This window comes from Netta rufina (assembly GCF_964035555.1).
Source record: "Netta rufina genome assembly, chromosome: 5".
NCBI classification, from domain to species: Eukaryota; Metazoa; Chordata; class Aves; order Anseriformes; family Anatidae; genus Netta; species Netta rufina.
In genome coordinates this window covers 18,603,082-18,626,131 of record NC_140128.1, presented here as the reverse complement: position 1 = coordinate 18,626,131, position 23,050 = coordinate 18,603,082, and the positions used below count along the sequence as shown (strand labels likewise).

At 37.8% G+C, this 23,050-nt stretch overlaps 1 protein-coding gene across 5 annotated transcripts in view; it reads left to right on the top strand.

Annotated features, from left to right (window-relative positions):
• Positions 1–10,661, top strand: part of PPP6R3 (protein phosphatase 6 regulatory subunit 3) — a 58,912-nt gene extending 48,251 nt beyond the window's left edge. For all 5 annotated transcript variants that reach the window (XM_084288148.1, XM_084288147.1, XM_084288149.1 and 2 more), the window contains 4 exons: positions 495–601; positions 1,547–1,697; positions 4,135–4,257; positions 8,757–10,661. In XM_084288148.1, the coding sequence (XP_084144274.1) occupies positions 495–601; positions 1,547–1,697; positions 4,135–4,257; positions 8,757–8,808 (433 nt within the window). In that variant the 3' untranslated portion in view covers positions 8,809–10,661. The remainder of the gene's footprint in view (positions 1–494; positions 602–1,546; positions 1,698–4,134; positions 4,258–8,756) is intronic.
• Positions 10,662–23,050: the final 12,389 nt, after the last annotated feature.

Below are 23,050 nucleotides of genomic sequence, written 5' to 3'. Positions count from 1 at the left end.
ACAGGATTATAGGGTTTAGAAAACGAAGTCCTGAAGTTGCCACAAGTAGTGGATAGAAAAGACACTATTCTGTAAGTGGTGGGAAGTATTTCAAGTGGTCAGAACTTGTCCTTTGAGTTAATCCAGAATGGAAAAACTCATAGCTGTGCTGTATGTGCCATTAAGCAAACAAATTAGAGTAAAATACTTCTGTTGTTGACATTTAAGGACTGTGTTGGCAGTATCAGCAGAGAACTCTTTTATATCATCCAGGTTGCAAAGACTGTGTTTAAAAAGTAGTTTAAAATGTTGGAAATACTACAAGGATCCAGCAGTCTTATTTGTCTGTGGCATCTCCATTTCAAATAAAAATAACAGTACTGCCAAACATAACCTCAGTCAGCTCAATTCGGGTGGATTTTGCATTAATTAACTTGTTTAGTGTGCCTTAGCCTTGCTTAGTTTCATTCAGCTGTTCAGTTATGTTTATAAAGCTTTTTAATTTGTATTTGAAGCTCAAAAGATTCCTTAAGAAGCAATTCTCCTGTGGAAATGGAAACAAATGCAGAGCCAATGGATCCCTTGAGTGCAAATGCGACTGGTCTTGCAACACAGCTAGAGAGTAAGTACTGTACATTCAGAAATGCAAGCAGATTGATTTTGATATTTTTAACTAAGAAAGATCTCCCTGAACTTAGGTATCTAGAGACCTCTCATCTGGCTCTGCTGCTCTGCCAGGCAATGAAAATAACTTGACAAAAGTTCTGAACTTCTTTTTTTTCCTATTTAAAACAGGAACCAGTGTTACTTTTGTCTCAAAAAAAAAAAAAATAAAAAAAATAAAGGTGTGCATATCATGAATAATGAAGCTAAATGTTTTCTGTTAGAGAAGTTTTATATGTGGCAACACTTAACTGAGCTGATGCCCAAGAAAAGTGGTAGCTTCTAGTCTCTTCCTATGTGGCAATAGGCCAGTAGCCTTGGTGTTCAGATTTCTCCTTCTTGCTCTTTGCTTTCCAAGCTGTCTTCTCTGTATATATGCACACACTTCTATTTATGTGAATTAATTAAAGGTTAAACCCGTGTTAATTAGTTTTCCATGTATCTTATTAGCAGACAGAACAAGGAGTGCAGATGGGAAGTCCAGGAAGATTGGGCTTCCCAAAGGCTTGTCTGTACTTCAGAATTTGTTGGCAAATTTGTACAGTATGGACTGGTGCAATGAATCTGACTGTACGAAAAAAAGTATAAAAATCCTACCACAGGCTTGTTCAAGCAAACCTCTTGAAGTAATCATTGTTGATGTAAATCACTAACTGGCTTGCAAAACGAAAGCTGTAATTATGGAATATGACTTCTTCCTTAATCTGTAAAAAAAAAAAAAAAAAAAAAAAAAAAAAAGTTTATGCTCTACATATGCGTATAATGGGGATTGTAGAAAGATGATTCTTAAGGATTCAAGAAATGCTCAAAACTGGGGAAAAACATTGTTTGTTTTGGCTTGTGTGTGTGCTCATGAAATAGAAATGTAACCAGTCATATACTAAAGTACTTAGTTTTATTCTAGCCCCAGGAAGTGTTGCTATGGAGGCCAGCTCAGATGGAGAGGACGATGTAGAAAACACAGACAAGGTAACTGAAACAGTAATGAACGGCAGCATGAAGGAGACACTGAGCCTTACTGTAGATGCTAAAACTGAAACGGCTGTTTTCAAAAGGTGAGGATGTACTACTTTTTGTCTTTCCACCCATTTTACAAGTGCTGTTGATAGAACACTCATCAAAAAGAGTTAAAGTGATAATTCCTAAGGCCTTAACTCTAAACCTTTTTTCAAATGTAATTGTTTTGAAACTTTACTTTCAATCAGTTATTAGAACGTAGGATCAAGCTTTAATTTTCACTGGAAGATTATTAGTGGAAGATTGGCTCTATTTTTGATCCTGATGAACATTACTGCACAATTTTAATGCACATTTTAATGTACTTCTAAGCTACAGCCTTTTAAACTTCGCATGGAACTTCTGGATTGGAATTCAGTGTCTTATGCAGGTGGTTGGAGGAGAGAGATTGAAGGCCAGCCAGGCACTGCCCTTGAGAGTAACTCATTGGGAATTAGAAACTTCAGGTTTATTTTTAGTATGGAGGAAGGAGCATTTTTGACTGCACAACACTTATGAAATCAAATGGCAGTTAGAGAAATTGAACCAAAGCAGTTAGAAGAGGAATGTGACTCTGGAGTTACATAGCATGAAACCTTAGTGACTTTCTGACTTAGTAAATGATGTATCTACTCTCCAGTTTATTCTGTGTGTTTTTATTTTTTTTTTGGGGGAATGCTTTTTATGGTCTACACTTCTGTTGTTCCAGTGTAGTGGATCAGTTATTCATGGTGCTTTTACACATAAGCTGCTTTAATTCTGTAACTTCTGGTACTAGTGCAAAAAAAAACCAAAGTTAATATAAGGTGGAAGCATATCATGGCAGTTGCTGCCTCTCATCATAGAATTACCTGCTTTTGCTATGGAATAAGGACTTGTATCTTTGTAGTTAAAAGGACACAGAGGTGGTAAAGGAGGGAAAATGAATCTATGATCTTGATTTGGGATGGGAAGGGGAAGTTAAGTGTAAAAGGAGGTTGAAGGAGTGAGGTCTTTAATGTGGAGACTGTTTAGTTCTGATACAGAGGTGTCACCTCATACTGATCCAAATATCATACGGCTTTCCTTAAATTAACTTTTAAATAGGCCTAGACAGCAAATAACTTAGTATTTCTTGGGGGGGGGGGGGGGGGGGGGGGGGGGGGGAGAAGGGGGGAAGGGGATCTAAAACACTACATAAATCTAAATTAAGAAAGGATTTCAATAGTGAGTGGAGGCCACACTGTCCTGCATACCTGGCAAGGTGGATACAGAACTTAAGTCTGAGAGTACAAATCTCTTCTAGTAGAAAATACATAGTTGTGAGGTCAGTGTTGAGGAGAAGGGAACCATTGTAAGGACAGTAGCTGACTTGTTGAAAGCTGCAAAGGGCAAATGTTTTTTGAATTTTCTCACTCTTCCTGTTGAACTAGTAGGAGACAATGAGAGCAGAGACAACCCCTTAAAAAAAAAAAGGTTCTGGTGGTGGTGACAAGTATTTTTGAACAAATACAGACTTTAAAGGTAAAAGATAATAAAGCAGATAAAGATAAAGCAGATGGGAAACCTGTTGCTTGGAGAGCTGTATTTTTACAGTCTGCAGGTATAAGGAGACATGGGGGGAAGGAACAAGAATTCTTTGAAAGAGACAGGATCCATTGAAAGGAAAACTGAATAGGAATCAGTAGAAGATAGTGTCTTTAAAAATGTTCCCAACTTCTTAAATAGATTCACTGCTACAGATGAAGACGGATGTTTGTGTCTACTGTAGAGCTACCTTATATCCATCTCTTGCAGTTGTATGGTCAACTTTTCATGTTAATGTGCTAATAGTGTGAATGAGACAGAAAAAGGTGGGATAGTGTTGCATAAAAACTCTGGTTTAGTGGCAAAACATGAGTATTTGTTTCCTAATGCTAGAGTACTGTTTTTTTTTTTTCACTGAATTATGTTCATTTTCATGTCTGAGAAGAAGCTGATGAAATAGAGCAGTGGTCCTATGTGGCATAACACGTAACATCGTACGTCACTGTATAGTCATTAGGTAGTTCATTAATACAGACATTGATGAGTTAGTGATTCTGCTGACTTGTTTCATGGGCAAACTATCAATGCCAGTTTCTAAGGGAATCTTGATTTTTTTTTATACTTTCTTCCTTCTATTTTTGCATACTTCTGGCTTCAGAGTGTTGAAATCCTATCGGTATGTATAGTAAAGGATTGTAACTGTGATTGCTACCACTTCAGGCTTCACGCACATTCCTTATTTCCTTTCTGATCATATTTGTAATCATTGTATTTCCTGCCTTCTTATCCAGTCGATTTCCAATGGTTTTAAACACCAGTGCATTATTAGGTGTTTGTGAAGTCCAGAATCATGTTTGATCTTCATGTTTCAGTCATAATTTAAAATCCATTTGCATGTGAAATACGAACCCTTTTCCCAATTTTCTACTGTTGCCTGAAATTTTTTGTAAGTAAACTTAAAAATTAAATATCTTGTTTCCTTTTACTTAGTGAGGAAGGAAAATTGTCTACCTCGCAGGATGCTTCATGTAAATATGTGGTAGAGGAGAATGCAGAGGTTGTGGAAGAAGCTACTTCAGCTTTGCAGCCCACTAACAGCAGTCCAGAACAGAGGTAACTGCACTCAGAGATATTTTCAATCACATAAGTAGCAGCTTGTATATTTTTATAATAGGACTGATCTAAAGAGACCACTGAATTCCTGTTAGTTATCAGCTCTGAGTTTACTTCAATCTAAACATGTGCTTGCATCTGTTTGTAAGATTCTTACAAGCTATACTGTCTGTCCTTACTCTGACTCTTGAGTTGAAACCTATTTGCCTTTCAGGGTATTGTAAATATTCCCTTTCTGTTTTGCGATATGTATCGATTCGTTGTACTAATTTGATACAAAAACTGTGGAAAAAAGGGGGGGAATAAGTTTGTCCTGAAAATGTACAAAAGTACGCTTCAAAATTAGAAAATTGTTCCAGTTTTGATTCTGTATTTTATACTGCAGGACAGCTGGGGGCAGTCTATCAGTGCAGCTACGTGGAAAGGAAATGCTGCCTTAAGTCATGCTTGTTTGGTTGTGAGCTAGTCAAATAATTGCTTCTATTTTTGAATCAATTTCTGTTTGCACCCGTGTCTTTATCAGGCATTAATCTGAATACTTGTAGATCTTGAGATAACTTTTCAAAGTATGTAAATAATTTGTTTCAAATAAAGTTCTCTGGAAATACAGAGCAGCCTGGATTGCTCAGCATATGTACTGGAGGAAAGAAGTGATGACATTTTTCTTGACTAATAGTGCATGCAGTCTCACAGAATAGTCATTCAAGAGACAATTCTGAGGTGACAACTGTCAAACAGAGAAAGCTCTTGCATAAACTTTTGTATTAGATCATCAGGTCGGACTGCTTTCTCCAAAAAAAGGCATCTGAAGATGTTTCTCCTTTTCCTTTTCCTGTTGAAGTACTTGTTCTGGTGTGGTTTTTCGCCTTACAAGTTACAGTGGTATGAAACATAACTCAAATATTAGTATGGTTTTATCAAAATTAAATTTACATAGTGAGATCAACTACCAAATACTAGAAATACCTAATGCAAATGTTTCAACTTAAGTTGGGACGGGATTCCACTTGGTCTTAAAAGCTAAATGAGTTGAGGAGCATAAAGCAGGTGAGAAGAATTCCACTCCTAAACGCATTCAGTGAAAACCCTGCTCTGGAATTTAACATCAGAGCAGTATCTGGTAAGAGGTACCTTCCATCTCCTGCTGTTTGGAGGCAAGGATGGTTTTGCACTGTTCTAGCCTCGTTCCTCGCAAAATTCTCACCAGCACAATGGCTAGATTTGACATGCTGAAGGCAGAAGTGTTGTCATTCATCAGTCCACACCATCTACACAGCTCAGCACAAGGTGGGGAGAGCCTCGTTTCCTATTTCTTAGTTTCACATAGACTCAAGTAGTACTTCGCAACTAATCTCTAGGCAAGAGTTCACTGGCTCCCTATGAGAGCTAATGGCTTGTTGCACTTCAGGGTGTCAGAATGCCACAAGCTAGAATATTGGTATTGAGGACAAGGGTTGGTATGCTGACACTTACTAGTTTAGGGGTGCCCAGAGCATTATTCTGAGAGGAGGGAGCATTTTGCTTAATTAAAAGCAATTCCAGGGGCTACTTTTCCTTGCATTATAAACAGAGAAATGATTCTGAATCTATAAATACATGAACATGTATTTTGATAGTTATAATAGTTCAAAAGCAGTTTTTTCTTGTATAGGTTTTGAATTGTTATTAGAGAAACATTATTTCTCACAAATCTTGTGGACAGTAATTATTTTTAAGACTGCAGGTGCTATATTATACTCTTAGTTTTCTAGTCAGGAAAAAATTGAAAGGTTTTGTAAGCAAAGATTTAAAATATAGCTCTACATATAATACAACAAAGCTCTACTACATATTTTGACTATACTTTTTGCAAACTAAGGAGGGTGCAAGCCTATTTAATCAAGTTTAGATACTGTCTTTTTGGGACATGTTTATGAGCTAATATGTTTTACCTCTGGTACTAGATGTTACGCTAGAACACTGCTACCTTTTTCTGTAAGCCAGAACTTTCTACTCTGCATATATTCAATGAACTTTAATCAATAAATGATTTCTAATTGGAAAAACCTGTATACTTAGTCAAAATGGGAATCCTGGAAACTCAAGTCTTTCGTAGCCAGCATGTGAATACTAGGTGACTGCCTTCTGAGTAAAGATGCTTCTCTAAACCAACAGAGGGCTCTCAGAGCTAGCAGTTCCTTGGATTGCTTTTGATTACGGGAAATCTCAAGGAACTCCTTTCCTACAATCTGGCTGGATGCAGTGAAGCTCAGTACTTTCTCTAAAGGTGGCTGTCACAGCAGATCCTCGTTAAGTGCAGAACAAGTGTCTAGATAAATTTAATTGTGCTTTTGGGGCTCCATGCATGTATGACTAGTGGGAGGAGTCACCTAGGTAGGTCTTTGGCTGGTGGCCAGCAATATCAATGTCTGCTAGGAGCCCTGTTATGTCATGGATTTTTTCCAATCAGTAAATAATTTATTGCTCTTTGAACTGTCAGAACTCCTGTCCATGCAGCACTTGTTTGTTACCTTCCAGGTTTATCTAAAGTGTTTAACTTTGTCTAGTGCTGTCTCTCTCTTTATCTAATGTGTACATATTTTTTTTTAAAAAGTGTTTTTAGTGCTTAACAGCCAAAGACTTAGCTAGGGGGACTCCTGCTGGTCATGTGCATGTAGAGCACGGACCCAAGAGTGGCTTCTCTGTGATGTACACCATCAGAGAACAGGAGTTACAGGTAACTTTTCTTGTGTAGTTCCAAATGGTATTTATATTCTCTAAAGGAATCTTCAAATGTATTCAACAGACTTGCACTTAATGGAAGTTGAGAGTTTTTTGCTTTTGTTGTTTGCAACTCTTGATGTTCTTGTGCACTGATTTGATCTCTTCCTTTGTGTTAATCCAGAGTAATTGAACCCATATGTTTACACTAACTTCTTACCTAGAACTGTATATACTATTACAATTTTTACTTTTTCAGGTTTGTTCTTTATCTTCCCCATACTTTCTGAACCTCTCGTGCTAATGGACTGAAACTCAGAATATTTGTGAAACATCAGTTTATAGATTACATTAGTCACTAAAGCAGTTATTAAAAAAAAAAACTCTTGTTTTTACTTGTTATGTCTTTTCTTGTTTTCAAATGCAAGCTTAAGTACTCCTGATGTCATCTGTTGTCTCACAGAGTAAGATGTGGAGAAGTCTGAGTGCTTTTTATCAGTGATTGATTCTCTCAAAGAGAGAACAGTATCTGTAGAGATTTGTTTTTTAGGTCAATAAAGATCAATCACATTTCACTGGTGTGCTGAGTTAACTAAGTACTGTGCCTAATTAGACAATAAGGATTCCAGATGTGTTGGATTTCAGAAAATGATTGGGATGAGCACGTAACTAGCTTGTGTTCCGTTCCCTCTTTTGAACTCTCTGGAATCCCACTCCGAAGAGTTTTATTATACTTAGAAGAAAACATTATTTTCTTAGCATCACTGTGAGATGAATGTTAGAACCTTGTAATCTGAACTGTAGAAATCAGTAGGTATTTTGGAAGAAATAGTGCAGCTTTCACTAGTGACCAGCTGTGTCTGAAGAGAACGATGTCTCACATTGGAAGGGACCCACACAGATTGTCTAGTCCAACTCCTAGCTCTGCACAGGACCACGTAAAAATTAAACCATACGAGTGTTGTCCAAATGTCTCTTGAACTCCAGCAGGCCATGGTGCAGTGACCGCTTCTCTGAGGAGCCTGTTGAAGTGCCTGACTACACTCTGTGAAGAACATTTTCCTCATATCCAGCCTGACCCTCCCCTGCCCCAGCTCCATGCCATTCGCTCGGTCCTGTCACAGTCCCCAGAAAGCAGAGCTCAGTGCCAGTCCCTTTGCTCTCCCTCATGAGGAAGCTGCAGGGCACCCCTCAGTGTCCTCTTCCCTAGGCTGAACAAACCCAGTGACCTCCGTTGCTCCTCATATGACTTCCCTCTAGATTTTCACCATCTTTGCCTTCCTTTGGACGCACTAATAGTTTTATATCCTTATGTTATAGCACCCAAAACTGCACACAGTACTAGAGGTGAGGCAGGGAGCACAGTGGGACAATCACTTCCCTCGACTGGTTAGCAATGCTGTGCTTAATGTACACCAGATAGAGCTGGCCCTTTTGTTTGACAGGGCACACTGTTGACTCATACTCAACTTGCTGTTGCCCAGAACTTCCACATGCCTTTCTGTTGGACTGCTCTTCAGCCTCTTGTCCCCCTGTGCAGTCTGTACATACATCCAAAATTGCCCTGTCCCAGATGCAGAATCCAGTGCTTGCTCTTGTTAAACTTCATGTGCTTGGTAATTTCCCAGCCCTCTAGTCTGTCAAGATCTCTCCACAAGGCCTCTACTCTTGAGAGAGTCAACAGCTCCTCCTAGTTTAGTTAATTTAGCGTTGTCTGCAATCTGGGTATGTGGGAGGGGAGAACACACTTTGGATGCTTCCTGTTTCTTGTATGCTGACATCCTCTTTTGGCCTCTTAGGACTGATCAACGCACCCTTTTAGGAGAGACGTCTGTTAATGGCCCTGTATGATACGTGATGTCTACTGCCTTGGCTGAAGAAATGAACTGATACCCAGGTGTTTGAGCATTTCTTGAGGATTTCATCTAGAGCCTGTTGAAGCCAGTCACTGCTGCACTAATTTCGCAAGGGATCAGGACCAGCAACATTTATATTCTAGATTTTAAGACATTGTACAGAAATTCATAAGTGTAAAAATATTGCACATTGAGAAATACCAATAATTTTTGCGTATGTTTATATTGTATTGTTCTAAATAATGGGTGGCCTGTGAAATAAGATCCTGCTACCCATGTAATGATGACAGTAGTGTTACTATAGTTAAAAATGGCTGTAAGAATAGTTTTATAAAAAAAAGTGAATACACAAATCTAATGTATTTGAGACATAACTATTTGACAATTAGTGTGACCAAAGTATTTAGCAGTTTTTCATACATTTTTCACCTTGTAAAAAGAAAAAGGAAAAAAAACAAAACCAAAAAAAAAATAAAACAATTCATGTTTCTTCCAGGTTGGCGAAGAATTGTAGAACTGAAATGCCCTATAAATGTTATTTTGGTTGTTTTAGCTTACGAAAGTGATTTAAATGAGAATTTTTGGTGTTCAACATTTTACAACAGGTTTTTTAATTGGTAATTGTTTTCTGTATTGTTTAAAACAGATCAAAAATGTAAGTCTATTGGTAGAGATTTTAAGTATTTATTGCTACAACTTAGTTGACAAATTGATGTTACTGTAAAGCCATATGTTCTGTTAAGTCTTGTTTGCTTGAAACAATACCTTACAGGTGAAACACTAGAATATTTGAAGTGCACATGGCTTGTTGTGTTTAAGTGGTTCACCTGCCTTTTAACCCATTCACCAAGATTTACTTTAATACCAAGCATTATACAATGGAACATTTCAGAACAATCTGCGTATTTAAAACGCTATAATCCTCTTAGACAAGTCAAGTAAATGAAATGCCCGTGCTGCTAATGTAATTACAGTACATGCATTTTAAAAGTATATAGTGTTCTTTTAATACAAATTTTGGCAGCAGAGCATGTTAATTGTTACTTTCACTGTACTGATCTGTGTGAGGCTTTCATTTGTATGTTCTAAACCAGTTTTTTTCACAGCTGGTTTGTGTATATATATATAGTGATTATGGAAACTAATTCTGTGTAATTTATAATTTTCTATGTCATTGTACAATTCCAACAGCCTTCTCAAACAAACAGAAGCAATATACTGTATATTGCCACATTGTCTGGTGAAAGGGTTAAAGTATTTCACCTGCACTTTTAGATGCAAATCCATTTTTATTTCCTTAATAGTTATATTCATTTATTTTTACATCATTTGTTTTCCTGACCAGTATTTAAAGCCAAAAGGATACTCTAAACAATGGCCAATGATTTATTTTAGAAAGCGTCCCAAGCAACGTGCCTAAACATTACATTGCATACAGAAATAATAAATAATTAAAAAAAGTATAATGGCATTGCCCTTACTGCTTTCTGTCTTGCATTTTCTCAGCCAGTTTCAGTGGCATTTGTCCTTGCATATTGTTTCAAACTGATTAGTTCTCTGTAAAAGGAGGAAAAAACACTATCCTAAGTGGAATCGGAAATACTGCCTCTTTATTTATACCTTATATATGATGGAATTGAGTCAGTTTAAGTTGTTCCTTATGTTCAGATTGCTTCTAGATCACCTATGTTCTCCCTTCTCATTCTGGATCTGAGTGGTTGTGAGTGCTTTCCTGTGATGTATTCTTTGCATCTCAAAACATGAATTCTGAAGACTTTAATTTAGATCATGATTGTTTACTTTGTATGTGACATACAGTCATCCACAATAAGAAACAAATCTTGCTTAGCCATTGAGTAGATTTTGTCTTGTTTCATGAGATTCAACTTACTCATTTATTCAGGCTTGTGTGATTGTCTCAGTATTTTACCCAGTGCCAGCAAGTTTGTTTTTTTTTTTTTTTTTTAAAAAAAAAAGCTGCACACTTCGTTTCCTTTAGCTTTTCAAGCCATGGTTGTAAACTGCCTTAACACTCTGCATGAGAAAGGTCGGGTCTCTGATGTGGTGGAGTAAATTTCCAGCTCATCAAAGGAGTGTTCTGGTGCGGGTTTAATGCAGCCCAAAGAAAGTAAGCTCACATGAGTTGTTACCTACTGTTAATTAGGAGCTTCCTTGCTCTATGTTGGAGGAACAAGTTGCCCTTGAATTTATATTAAGTCCAGAGAACAGTGGTTGCAAACTATTCATGCATAAACATATGTGCATTTTCCGCTTCTACCCCTCCTCGTATCAGAGCTGAGCAGGTTACTCAGAAAAGTCTTCGCAGATAACTCAGCATTGAAGGAAACCTTCATGTGGTAAGGCCCACCTAGTGGGAATCTCCAAGTACAATACAGAAGCTTTGACTGTAAAATTTAGGTGAAAGTTAATGGTCACATTTGCATATGAGGGTGCTTGGTGCTCTCATTTGAGCTATGCTCTACATCTTTTTTCTGTGGCATGAGAAAGTATGGACTATAAACTGCCTTTTGTAAGTGACGAGGTTACCAGTTCTTTCATCAAAAGGAGAAGCAGCTACTTCCAAAATACACTCTTGTGCCAAGCCTGTGGAGAAGAATGAGGAAAGTAGTGTTGGGGTAGTGTGACAAGGTCATATGGAATTTAGATCTCCCAGTGACACCGGCACATTTACTAGGAGCTAGAAATTATTTGTATTCACAAATGTGCAGTGTAACCAAAAGGTTAGAGGAAGACAACAGGAAAAAGGAAGGTCCCTCTCTATTGCAATTCCCAAATACTGGCTTGAAGGAAGTAAGCAGAGAAGTGTACAAAGTTAACAAGTTTTGAGGGAGGGGAAGTGGGCTTGTAATTCTTAGGATCAGGCAATCTCTTCTTCTCTTTTTGGTCATTGCAACATTTAATTGAACTAGAGAGAAAATATTAAATCTTTCTACATGGCTGACTGGCTGCAAGATAATGGAGTGCTGCAAACAAGAACCTGAGGATGGCCCTGCACTCCTGAGAGAATATTTTTTTTTAAATAGACGATGGCCTTAATAGCTGTGTCTTGTTATTTATGGGGGAAAAGTTGAAATTAGGGCATGACTAGAGTTGCATTAGAAGAAAGAAGAAAGCATACAGTAATTGAATCCTCTTAAGTTGCTTATATGAATATAGAATTTATGCCATGGGATGAGTACTTTGTACTGAGATTTGACCCTCTGGAATGTAAAAATTCAGAAACTCAAATATTTATGTTGCTAGGAAAAAATAAGTTCCTTATTTTTCTATTAGCATCTACTATCTTAAGAAACTAATGTTTCCCTCTAGACTTTTTACAAAGACTGCACATTTAGTCTTTGAACTTGAAGGTTGCAGGCTCTGATGTGGCATATGTGAGACCAAAAATAGTTAATTTTTAGGATTGTTTTGGAGACCGTCATAACATGCAACTATATATTGTCAAGGTATATACCAGAGGTCTTAGTTGTAGGACTTCATATGGTCTCTGTACCATTTACTCCAGTTTTCATCGGAACTAGTATTTCTCTGCTTGAGTACTGTAACCTTTCACAATCTTCACTCTTTTTAGAAAGGACCTTTTTTGATCAAAGTAGTCTGAGAAATTTCACTTCAGTCTTGGTGTAGTCTAAGGTACTTTCTCATGGAAGTGCGACATTCCTCCTACAGCTTTCTGTTTTGCATGGATCAAGAACAAAAACAACAACAACAATAATAGTAATAATAATAAAACCCTCATCCTCTTCTGTTGGTGGGGTTGACTGTTAAGTGTAATGGGGCAAGAATGATTTTTGTTAACCAATGTAGTGCACTAATGTGTTCTACTAACCGGAGAATGTTTAGAAGCTCAAAAATAAACATAGGCTTTTCTATTGGCTACAAATTTTCTGTTCAAGAGATATAAAGGGAATAATAATTACTACTCAGCTGACAGTCTTACTAGGTCTTAAGCTTACTGAATATATGAGCAAGGGCTGCTCATTACCTTCTTGCTGTAAGCAGCTTCATTAGTGGCTGCAGATGAAACTGATAAAACACAGCAGTAAATAGTTGGTAGAGTACCTGAAACAAACTTCTTCCTGCAAGACTTAAAGGAGGGGGGCAGCACTGTCTGTCTGTGTCAATACTGCCTAAATACAGCTCAGTGTAAAAGAGACTTGTGTCCCTTTTGTCTAAGGGCTTTGTCAGGATAATTGCTTGCAGAACTTAAGAAAAGAGAACAGTGCTAGAGATACAATTTTTCTATACTCAAAAGGAGAAAATTGCAGCCAGGGTGACAAATATATGATTCCAGCTTTTAATTATTTTTATAGTAAAAGTAGCTCTGGCTTTCAATGCATTAAGAATCCTGGCAATGTTGTATTTGGCATGCTCTTTTGCTGGATGTCTCATAGAAGATTGCACAAAACTAAGATTCAGGACACTGCACAAAGATACAGCGATGTGTTGTAAGAATTACAAAAATGACATGTTCAGGATGCTGCAGGCTTTTATGAAGTAAATGTTCCTTTATCATACAAGTTAGAAGCTAAATAGAGGTGAAAGCTGATAAGTAAAAGCATGCATGTCTAAAGCTTGAAGAGACCTCTTCTGTGAATCTGTACACCAAAGGATGTGGAATTTCACTTCATTCCTACTGCTTTATGAGCCCAGTAATTTGCCTCTGATTGTATATAAAAAACATTATATTAATTGTTTGCTTTAAATAGTTCTAGAAAACATGCTTTACTACTAGCAACTACAAAACAAAACAAAACAAAACAAAATTGTAGTAATCTAGTTTGTAATTGATAATAGATCTAAAATTCTGATGTGGCATATCTTTTATCTATTAGGGAGTTAGATGTAACTGTAATAATAAAAGCCATTTTTATACATATCTAAAGACCCCCCCTCCCCTGACAAGCAGGGTGACCCAGAGCACATTGCACAGGATCACATCCAAGATGGTTTTGAATACGTCCAGAGAAGGAAGCTCCACAGCTTCTGTGGGCAACCTGTTCCAGTGCTCTGTCACCCTCACAGTAACAGAGTGTTTTCTCGTATCTAGCTGGAACTTTCCATGGTTCAGTTTGCACCCATTGCCTCTTGTCCTGTTGCTGGGCTCCACTGAAAAGCATCTGGCCTCATCCTCTTGACACCCTCCCTTCAGATAGTTAAACACATTGGTAAAATCTCTCGGTCTTCTCCAAGCTGAACAGGCCCACCAGCTCTCTCAGCCTTTCTTCACAGGAGAGCTGCTCCAGTCCCTTAATCGTTTTAATAGCGCCTTCACTGGGTTCACTCCAGTAGCTCCATGTCCCTTTTGTGCTGGGGAACCCAGAACTGGACGCAATGCTCCAGGTGTAGCCTCAGCAGGGCTGAGTAGAGGGGAGGATCATCTCCCTCAACCTGCTGGCAGCACTATTTCTAATACACCCTGAGATATCGCTGGCCTTCTTGGCCACAAGGGCACAGTGCTGGTTCATATTGAACCTGCTGCCCACCAGTACTCCCACGTCATTCTCCACAGAGCTGCCCTCCAGCAGGTCACCCTCCAGCCTGTCCTGGCGCTTGGGGTTTTTCCTCCCCAGGTGCAGGACCCTGCACTTGCCTTTGTTGAACTTCCTGAGGTTCCTCTCTGCCCAGCCCTCCAGCCTGTCAGCCTCCTTCTGAATGGCAACACAGCCCTCTGTGGCATCAGCCACTCCTCCCAGCTTTGTGTCATCAGCAAGGGTGCGCTCTGTGCCATCATCCAGGTCACTGACGAGTAAATTGAACAAGGCTGGACCCAGCACTGATCCCTGAGGGACACCGCTCGCTGCAGGCCTTCAACTAGACTGCACCGCTGAGCACAACCCTCTGAGCTCTGCCATCCAGCCAACTATCAGTCCCTCCGCCGGTGGTTTTACTCAGCTGGGCAGGTGAGCTCCACCACAACCTTCTCTCCCTCCCCCTTCTTAAAGGGAAAGGGAGAGAAAATACAATGATAAGGGCTCAAGGGTTGAGATAAGGACAGGGAGATCACTCAGCAGTTATTGTCATGGGCAATAGACTCAACATAAGGAGATAAATATTGTTTATTGTCTCTCACTAATAAGCTAGAGCAGTGAGAAACTCAAAACAAATGAAAAACACGCCAGATGGAGGTGAGGCTGCCTGGCCTATAGTTTCCTGGGTCCTCCTTCTTGCCCTTTTTGAAGACCGGAGTGACACCAACTTTATTCCCATCCTCATACACCTCTCCTGTTCTCTGTGACCTCACAAAGATTATGGAGAGTGGCCTAACAGTAACATCTGCCAGCTCCCTCAGCACTCATGGGTGCATCCCATCAAGGCCCATGGATTTGTGGATGTTGATTTTACCTAAATGACGTCTGACCTGATCCTCCTCGACCAAGGGAAAGTCCTCCTTTCCCAGACTTCCTCTAGTGTCCGAGACTCCTGGGGCCTGATCTTAGCAGTGAAGACAGATCAAATACAGCTTTCAGTAAGTCTGCCTTCTCTGTACCCTTCATTACTGGGGCACCCGCCCCATTCAGCATCGAGCCCGCGTTTTCCCTGGTCTCCCTTTTGCTGCTGAGGTATTTGAAGAAGCCCTAATGCTGTCCTTGACATCACATGCCAGATTTAATACCAAGTTGGCCTTCTTTATCTCATCCCTGCATATTCTGACAACATCCATAAGTCTAAGTTTCTTGTTTACTAGTCAGAAAACAAACAAACAAACAAATAAACAAACAAACAAATAAATAAATAAATTTGAAGTGATCTCTGAGTTTGGACAGCAGTTACATAGATAGCAGTATGTTCCATTTCTTTCTTAGGCAGCTCAACAGGCAGCTCTGTTAAGCGACAGACGAAAAATACAAACCGAGAAAGGTAACATAAAGAAGCAGAGACAAGAAAAATGCTAAGGAACTTAGTAATTATCCTGTGACTTAGTAAATATCCTAAGTTGAACCGTATAAACAAAGTGCTTCAGACGAATGTCAGTTCCAGTTTCAGAAACACGCCTCTAAGAGTATGCTCCATTTCAGTTATTAGGACTAACTTTCCAGGGTGAAACCACATTTTTAATGCTGTCTCATGGACTTGTGAGGTATATTTAACTTAAATTTCCCATGTTTGCCAAAAAATAAAATTTATCTACATTTTCTGATTTTATTCCTTACTACAATCTATGCTGGCTTGTTGTTGTCTTTGTCTCTTTAAAAAAATCTCCAGAGCAGGCCTTAGCTTTGTAGTTTTCCACTCCCCTAGTACAAACTGGTGTTTATCATCTTGTACTTCAGCTGTAAACGTTCCTCTAAATCCGAGCCCATACATCCATAAGAGTAGGAGTCCTAAATGAAGACTTAAGTGTGTGCTATCCGGGAGGGGTTTGCAAGTATCTGAATTCAACATAAACACTAGAGAAGATGAACTACTTTTTAGTGGTGCTGCTGGGATATAAAAAACAAAACCAACACCAACTTACCAACCAAGCAAAAACTCCACATATTTATCTCACAAATACACAGGCAAAAGCTTGGGGCTTATTTGGAGTTCCTAGAGGTGGAGTGCTGATTTTATGTGATCAAGAAAACAGGAAGCTCATCCCTTATAAACACATTAATGCTGCCATTGCAAAGGTGTTAGGTATTTATCAAGTTATCCAAGCTGACAAAAAAAATAAACCTGCAGAGGGTATTTGGACCATTCTGGCTTCTTAGAAATATCCATCTGAAAGTAAAATAATACATTTTCTGACATACTGAGTCATAGGTGAAAGTGAGCTAATGTAACGCTCCTCTGAGCTCACAATCAGGCCGCTCAGATCTTTTGAGCATGTCATGAAGTTGATGTCAAATCAGCTGATGTCAGCTGATAAAATGAAAGTTAACACCTGCAGTTCTAGATGTGATTTCGAATTTCTACCGGATCTTTGATTTTTTACTGGTTAAAAAACAAACACTATTGGTTCATACGGACAAAAATAATCTAAGACATCGAATCTGATTCAGAATTTGATGCCTTAGTATGAGTAAGAACAATACTTTTTATATCTTTTACAAGCTCTTTTGTGATTATTGTAATATAAGTTATTATTATTGAAATTTACTAATTTAATAGATTTAATAAATTGTCAAAAATTATTACTTTGATAATTATTAATGAGTAATTTCATGGCAAACTCCAAAATTATGATTTTCATGAGTAGATCTAAAACTTAGCTTTAGAAAATTTAGAATGATGAACAATAGCCATGACCTAATAATAATTTGAAGTGGGATTAAAAAATAAATAAATAAATAGGTAACTTTTTGAATAATAGGAATATATCTGAAATCTGAAGGGGAAAAAGCTTGTTGAAGTGCTGTAAAACAAGAAGGACCACCAGAGCTGTTCAAAGACCAGATATTCCCTTTAGTTTATCTATGCGTTTCTGTGTGCAAGTTGGGGTGAGTTGTCCTTTACTGATCCTGATACAATATGTAAGCTCTACATTTTTACATAGTCAGTGAAGCTGTGAGGCATAAGGTCATACATCAGCTGAACATAAATCAGTAGCTGGAGGAGTCAGATAAAAGCAAACATATTACTGGGAAATTTACCAGAGTATTTCCTGTACTCGTGAAAAGGTCAGCTGTAGAACTTGAGGGCAGCTTTGTGTTTTTTAAAAAAATGTACCCATTTGGACAGAGAACATAGAAAGCTATGTGCATTATAGAGATCTAGTAAGTATAACTTATGAAAAACACTACTACAAATTTTTGGTTAGCCGGTAGATAATTGAGGTGAGAAGTAAATGTTCTGATAGGAAAAAGACTATTGCAAGAAAATAGAAAACCTTGGTCTCCAAAGCTGCATTTTCATCTACTAGATTCTTGATAACACACTGACCGTCAACTTATATTGACACAAAAAAATAATTATTGTTCTACTTACAGTTAAAGTTTGCCTACAATAAAATGATGCAAAAGCCTGGAAAGTTTGTCTTCCTGATAACAATTCCTTGCAAATTTCCAAAACAAATACAACATGGATCTTTGAGTCATCTGTTTTACTGTGAAATACAGCTTGTAGTCTAAATTGATTAGATGAATGTTCTGTTGCAAATAATCTACATCCTGTAGATGGGGTTATCAGACTATATGCAAATGAAGGAAAACGCTTTTTTTTTTAAATTTATCTGAAATCAAATACTTATTTCAGAATGAGTGACTTGGAAATACCTGATGTCATGTTCTCTACTGTGCAGTTCTTTATTTTTGAAAAAGAAAATAAACTTTTCTATCATTTATTGTGATAAAATCATCTTTGATAAAATAATATAGGAAAGAACACCAATGCAGACAACAGGCAAGTGATTTAAAACAGATGTGAAATTCCCTCTATGTAGAAAATTATAGGCACTGGTGATGACATTAGACGCATATGACTAATCACAGTTAATGCTTGCTGTTGCCAATTAGACTTATTAGCACAAGCAATTTGAGCACAGGATGACATTACTTTAATTACTGTAAGCAGCTTGTTCATTTATTGAGTAGTGTGCATTTAGAAAAGGGTTACTCTATCTACAAATTAATCATAACCTTCTTCATCATTAGAAATTCAGGAAAACTGAGGGAAGAAAGACTTTACCATGGAAAGAGAAAAAATTGGGTGATGAAAGTCTGACAGTAATTTTAGTATTTTACTACTATTTTATTTTTTGATAAAAAGACAAAAGCTATTGTATGATTTCTGTCTGAAAGCTGTACGAGTGGGATAAAATTGCTACCATTAGAGTTAAGGCAAGACATTATGACCATTAGGTGGTAGCAATGCAAAAAAAATCTTGTGAAGATGTACAGCAAAAAATAAGGCTGAACATATCTAGAGGAAAGAAAAAAAAAAAAAAAAAAAAAAGCTGAAAAAGAAACACAGAACTTATTTTCTACTCTTTTATCATATGAAGATTCACTCCATTTTTTTAGTCATCTGCACATGCTTCAGTTCCTTTGCACATGGAAGAACTTTTTTCCCCCTTTCTGGAGCAGTGTTTTTTTGTGGTAGACTGCCACAGGTTGTTCTCGGGATGAGTATATTTCTGTTCAGAATGATCTCTTGTTTCTCATTTCTGTGCTGAAGACTATACTGTGAAGATTTCTAGCAATACATACCGAAGCGTTAAAAGGCAGAGGTATATACACAGCAGCAACCCAAGTGAAATTGTAAGATTTCAAAAAATGAAAGCATTTGACAAATTCTGTCTGGCTTGTCTGGGACTTGCTGATTTGTTGTTGGTTGTTTTGCTCTTGTTTTGTTTGTTTGTTTGTTGTTTTTAAAACAAGGTCACCACTTAAAAGTTTCTTTGCTCTGGGTGCACACAGTGTGCAATATTACCTGAAAATTTACAGTGCTTTTGTCAATGACTGTGATCACAGCATCTGGTACTCTATGATGACACTATCAAAATAGTCATGAGACAAGGATGAGGTTGAAGAGTGAATGTGAAGGCTGCTGTATTTTCCTGGCTGCAGAAATATATTTTTATTCCTCGTGAGTTCTTTGCATAAACTTAAACAAAACAAAACAAAAAAATCAACATCGACAACACCACCACCTGCAGTGTTTGCAGCCTGAAGGGTATGAATACTACAAGGCATATTTGCAATGACAGTCCTATTAGCAAACATCAGTGGGCAGTAAATTTTCCATTGTTGTTTTGATTTCTTAGCCATGGAGATACCATTGCATTGCCAGTGAGCAATTCTGGGCCACAGAAATTATTTCAAAGAAAGAAGGACTTGGCCAGTGTTATTCCAGGAACAAAGCCCAAAGGAGGAAGAATTAGCACTTCAGGCTGCTGTGTAGGAAAGGGCATTGAGCCATTAGCTGGAGAAAAGAGAATCCCTAGAGAAATGTGGAGCAGCATATTCATTTCAACATTGTTCTTCACTCACTGTGAGCATCCCAGACGTGAAACACAGCTTTGCACACATTTGCACACAAGATGCAATGCTGTGTGTGAGGAATCCAGCGACCTCCTGACCACTAATTTGCATCCCTCTAATAATCTAATTCACATTCTGATAAGACGTGGAGGAGGCAAGAAAGGAAGGGGCAATCATACCGCTGTAGTTTAAGTTGTTCATAAATACACAATTCAACAGGGAGGAAGAAGACCTTGCCAATGTTTTTGATATTTTGTGATGAGGTACAATTAAAAGCGTATTTACTATGCAACTGGTATTCTGCTCTGATCTGGCCAAGACTAGCTATTACAGCTATCCCAAGCAAGCATTATTCTCTGTCACTGCTGGTGGTTCTTTCCATTATCCTGCCAGCTACTGTATTCAAATTGTTGGCAGGATCCTCTCGCTGCATTTATCTAGTTTGAAATTTAGATATCCCTGTCTGCTAAGTGTGGAGAACAGGCTCAAACTCTGCTAGTCCTGATCCTATCCTATTATTCTTTGGCATGCCTTGAGAAATAAATTAACTAATTTTTATCAGGTTGCATTTGCACAGACTATGGGGCTCTTCCAAAGACAGAAGTCACTGTGTGATCTCCAGGCTTAGACTGATAGAAAGAAGTAATGTAAAAAGATAGAATTGGTTTTTGTTCTTGTTTCATGACCTGAGGTTCTATTTTGGCTGACTATAGTAGTCAGCAGCACGTTATTCTGTACTTACCTTATGCAAATAATGTCTATAATGAATGCATTTCCCGGTGGTGAACTACCCACCTCACTCACATTAGAGACTCACAAATGCTTTTTACTCTATCACACCTAGTCACAATGCTCATGAAGCAAATAAGGAGCATTCAGCATAATTATATTTCCATAATACTGATGCTTCTTATGTTTCCTTTGTGCTGATCTTTCCAGAGTCTTCTGCAACCCTTTATATTATTAATACAATTTTCTTTGGCTAGTTTCTTAAAGTAAAAAATCTAAATAAGCCTGTATGTTTTAGAACAGTCTGAAATATCTTAAGGCAGCTTTCATGGGGAGCTGCAAAATGAGGAATGCTTGCAAACTAGAAGCACAGAGTAAACAAAAATATGTAACTCCCAGTAAAAATATTTAAAAAGTAAGCTTAAGTGTAAAGCATATAGATATTGTTCAGAGCAACTGAGTAATTCTGCGCTAGCTGTTCAGTCATCCAGTGATCCCATTCTCATTTCATGTCAGTGTCAAGCTATTTGCAAACATGCTGGCTCAACAACAGAGTCCAAGCCCTGTTCACATACATGTTCAACTTTCTTTGGCTCCTTAATATGCACCACCCTATTGCTATTCCCATGGGCCAGCAGCTACTGTCTCAGCCTGTATCATACAGGGCCAATCTGACCACCAGATAGTACTCAATAAAAGATTTCCTATCTAACTGTAGTGTGTCGATATGTTAATGTTCCGTAAGACTGTCTAAATTCCCATCCTCTGTCTTCTCTCTCTGTTTCTTAACTGTCCTGATTTAATTACAGAAGTTGATTATAGTCCCATTTTAGGAGACAAGGAGTTTATCATTGGTAGAACATTTGGATACAAGCCTGTAACCTACACTGTGTTTCTGGGCGTCTCAAGGTACCTTCACCCTGATGAAGGGGATCCTACTTCTCCATTGACTTTTAAAACATGGTTATCAATTATTGATGTGGAAAAGGCTGCACATAGAAAGGCAACAAAATTTGTACTCTGAACTGAAATAGGAGAGCAAAAATGGAAGTAATCTGCACCATGTTGCAAAATAACAATATTGAATAAAAACAGGCAATATTCTAAAGAATAAATAACATTCTACATAATATTCTGAAGAATACTGTTCTGAAGAATATAGAATAACAATAAAAGGTACTGAGAACAACAGCAGAGATGATCAAAGGTAAGAAACATTTGCATATATAAGATAAATAGAATTTGCTTTCTGTGCTGAAAAAAAGTGACTGAGAACATGATGAAGAGATTTAAAATCATGAAGAGGAAATGATCAGTTTTCTACACCACAAGAAGTTCATTGAACTAAATTATCAAGCCACAGATTTAAAAAAAGGAACTACATAACTAAATTTGGAACACTGCTACAAATTACTGTGGAGGGAAAAGCTCGGACAGGTTCAAAAGTGGTTGGAGAAATTAATGGCAGAGAATAAAAACATCAGGACTGTTCAGTGTATTGGAACACCCCTCAGCTCAGGAAGTCCACATGCCACAGACTGTTGTAAAAGGGGGGATATCAGGAGCAATGGCACTGCACTTGTCTTTTTCTTCTTTCTTTCCCCAGCCATCTATTACTGTCTCTCTGAATCAGATCGGTAGTAGATGCCTGCTTGAAAAAGCAAGCTTTGAACAAAATCTGTATTAAAAGGAGGTATTAAAATGTAAAACATTTCTCATTCATGTAAACAGACTTATGTATTAATCACAGAAATACTGGCATAATCAGACATTTTAAAGTACAAATGGAAATTTTCTATCAGCTGGCTTCAGATTTGTTAGATGAGATATTAGTTGCACTCCAGCAGTGCCTCCAGCTAAGGAGAGCGAGTCCCAAAGCAATGTGTGTGATTATGACTGTATTTTCATATAGTATGTCTACAGGGATTAAAAATTGTTTTGAAAGTGGAGACTGACTGACTTCAGAGTCATCTAATTCATCACTGAGATACAGTCCTTTTATGCCAGTTAGTTGCTTTTGCCAACTGCAGATGAAGAAATATTTTAGTCGGAATATTGGAGCTTGCCAATAGTTCATACACTTTCCTTACACTTGAGTTTAATAGCTACTTAGTCTAAGTAGTACCATTATGATAGTAAGTTAACTGTGCCAAAATCTGGAAATATTGACATTAAAGCTAATTGAACAACACTGATTCTGACCCTTAAGAAAGTTCACCCTTTCTGTATGTCCTCTTTGAGACTGTAAATACTGATTAGAGTTTGGAATAGGTTACACATCCTACATCTTTATAACAGAGTCCTGCTTGAGAGCAAATCACACATCAAGAACGGTTTTCTTTTTCTATTGATAAGTTCTGTATTACAAAAACACTTACACAAGGCTGATCTTTACACAACAATAATTTCCTTACTTTTCCCTAATGCATGTCCCTACAAGCAGGTTTTAATTCTTTATTCTTTCCTGTTAAAATTGCTTCTTAATTTTTGATCTGTGATGCAATCTCCACAGGAGTATTATATATTGATGTTTACTTTAAATATTTCTTTATTATATGATAAACTGCCAAACACTGTTACCAA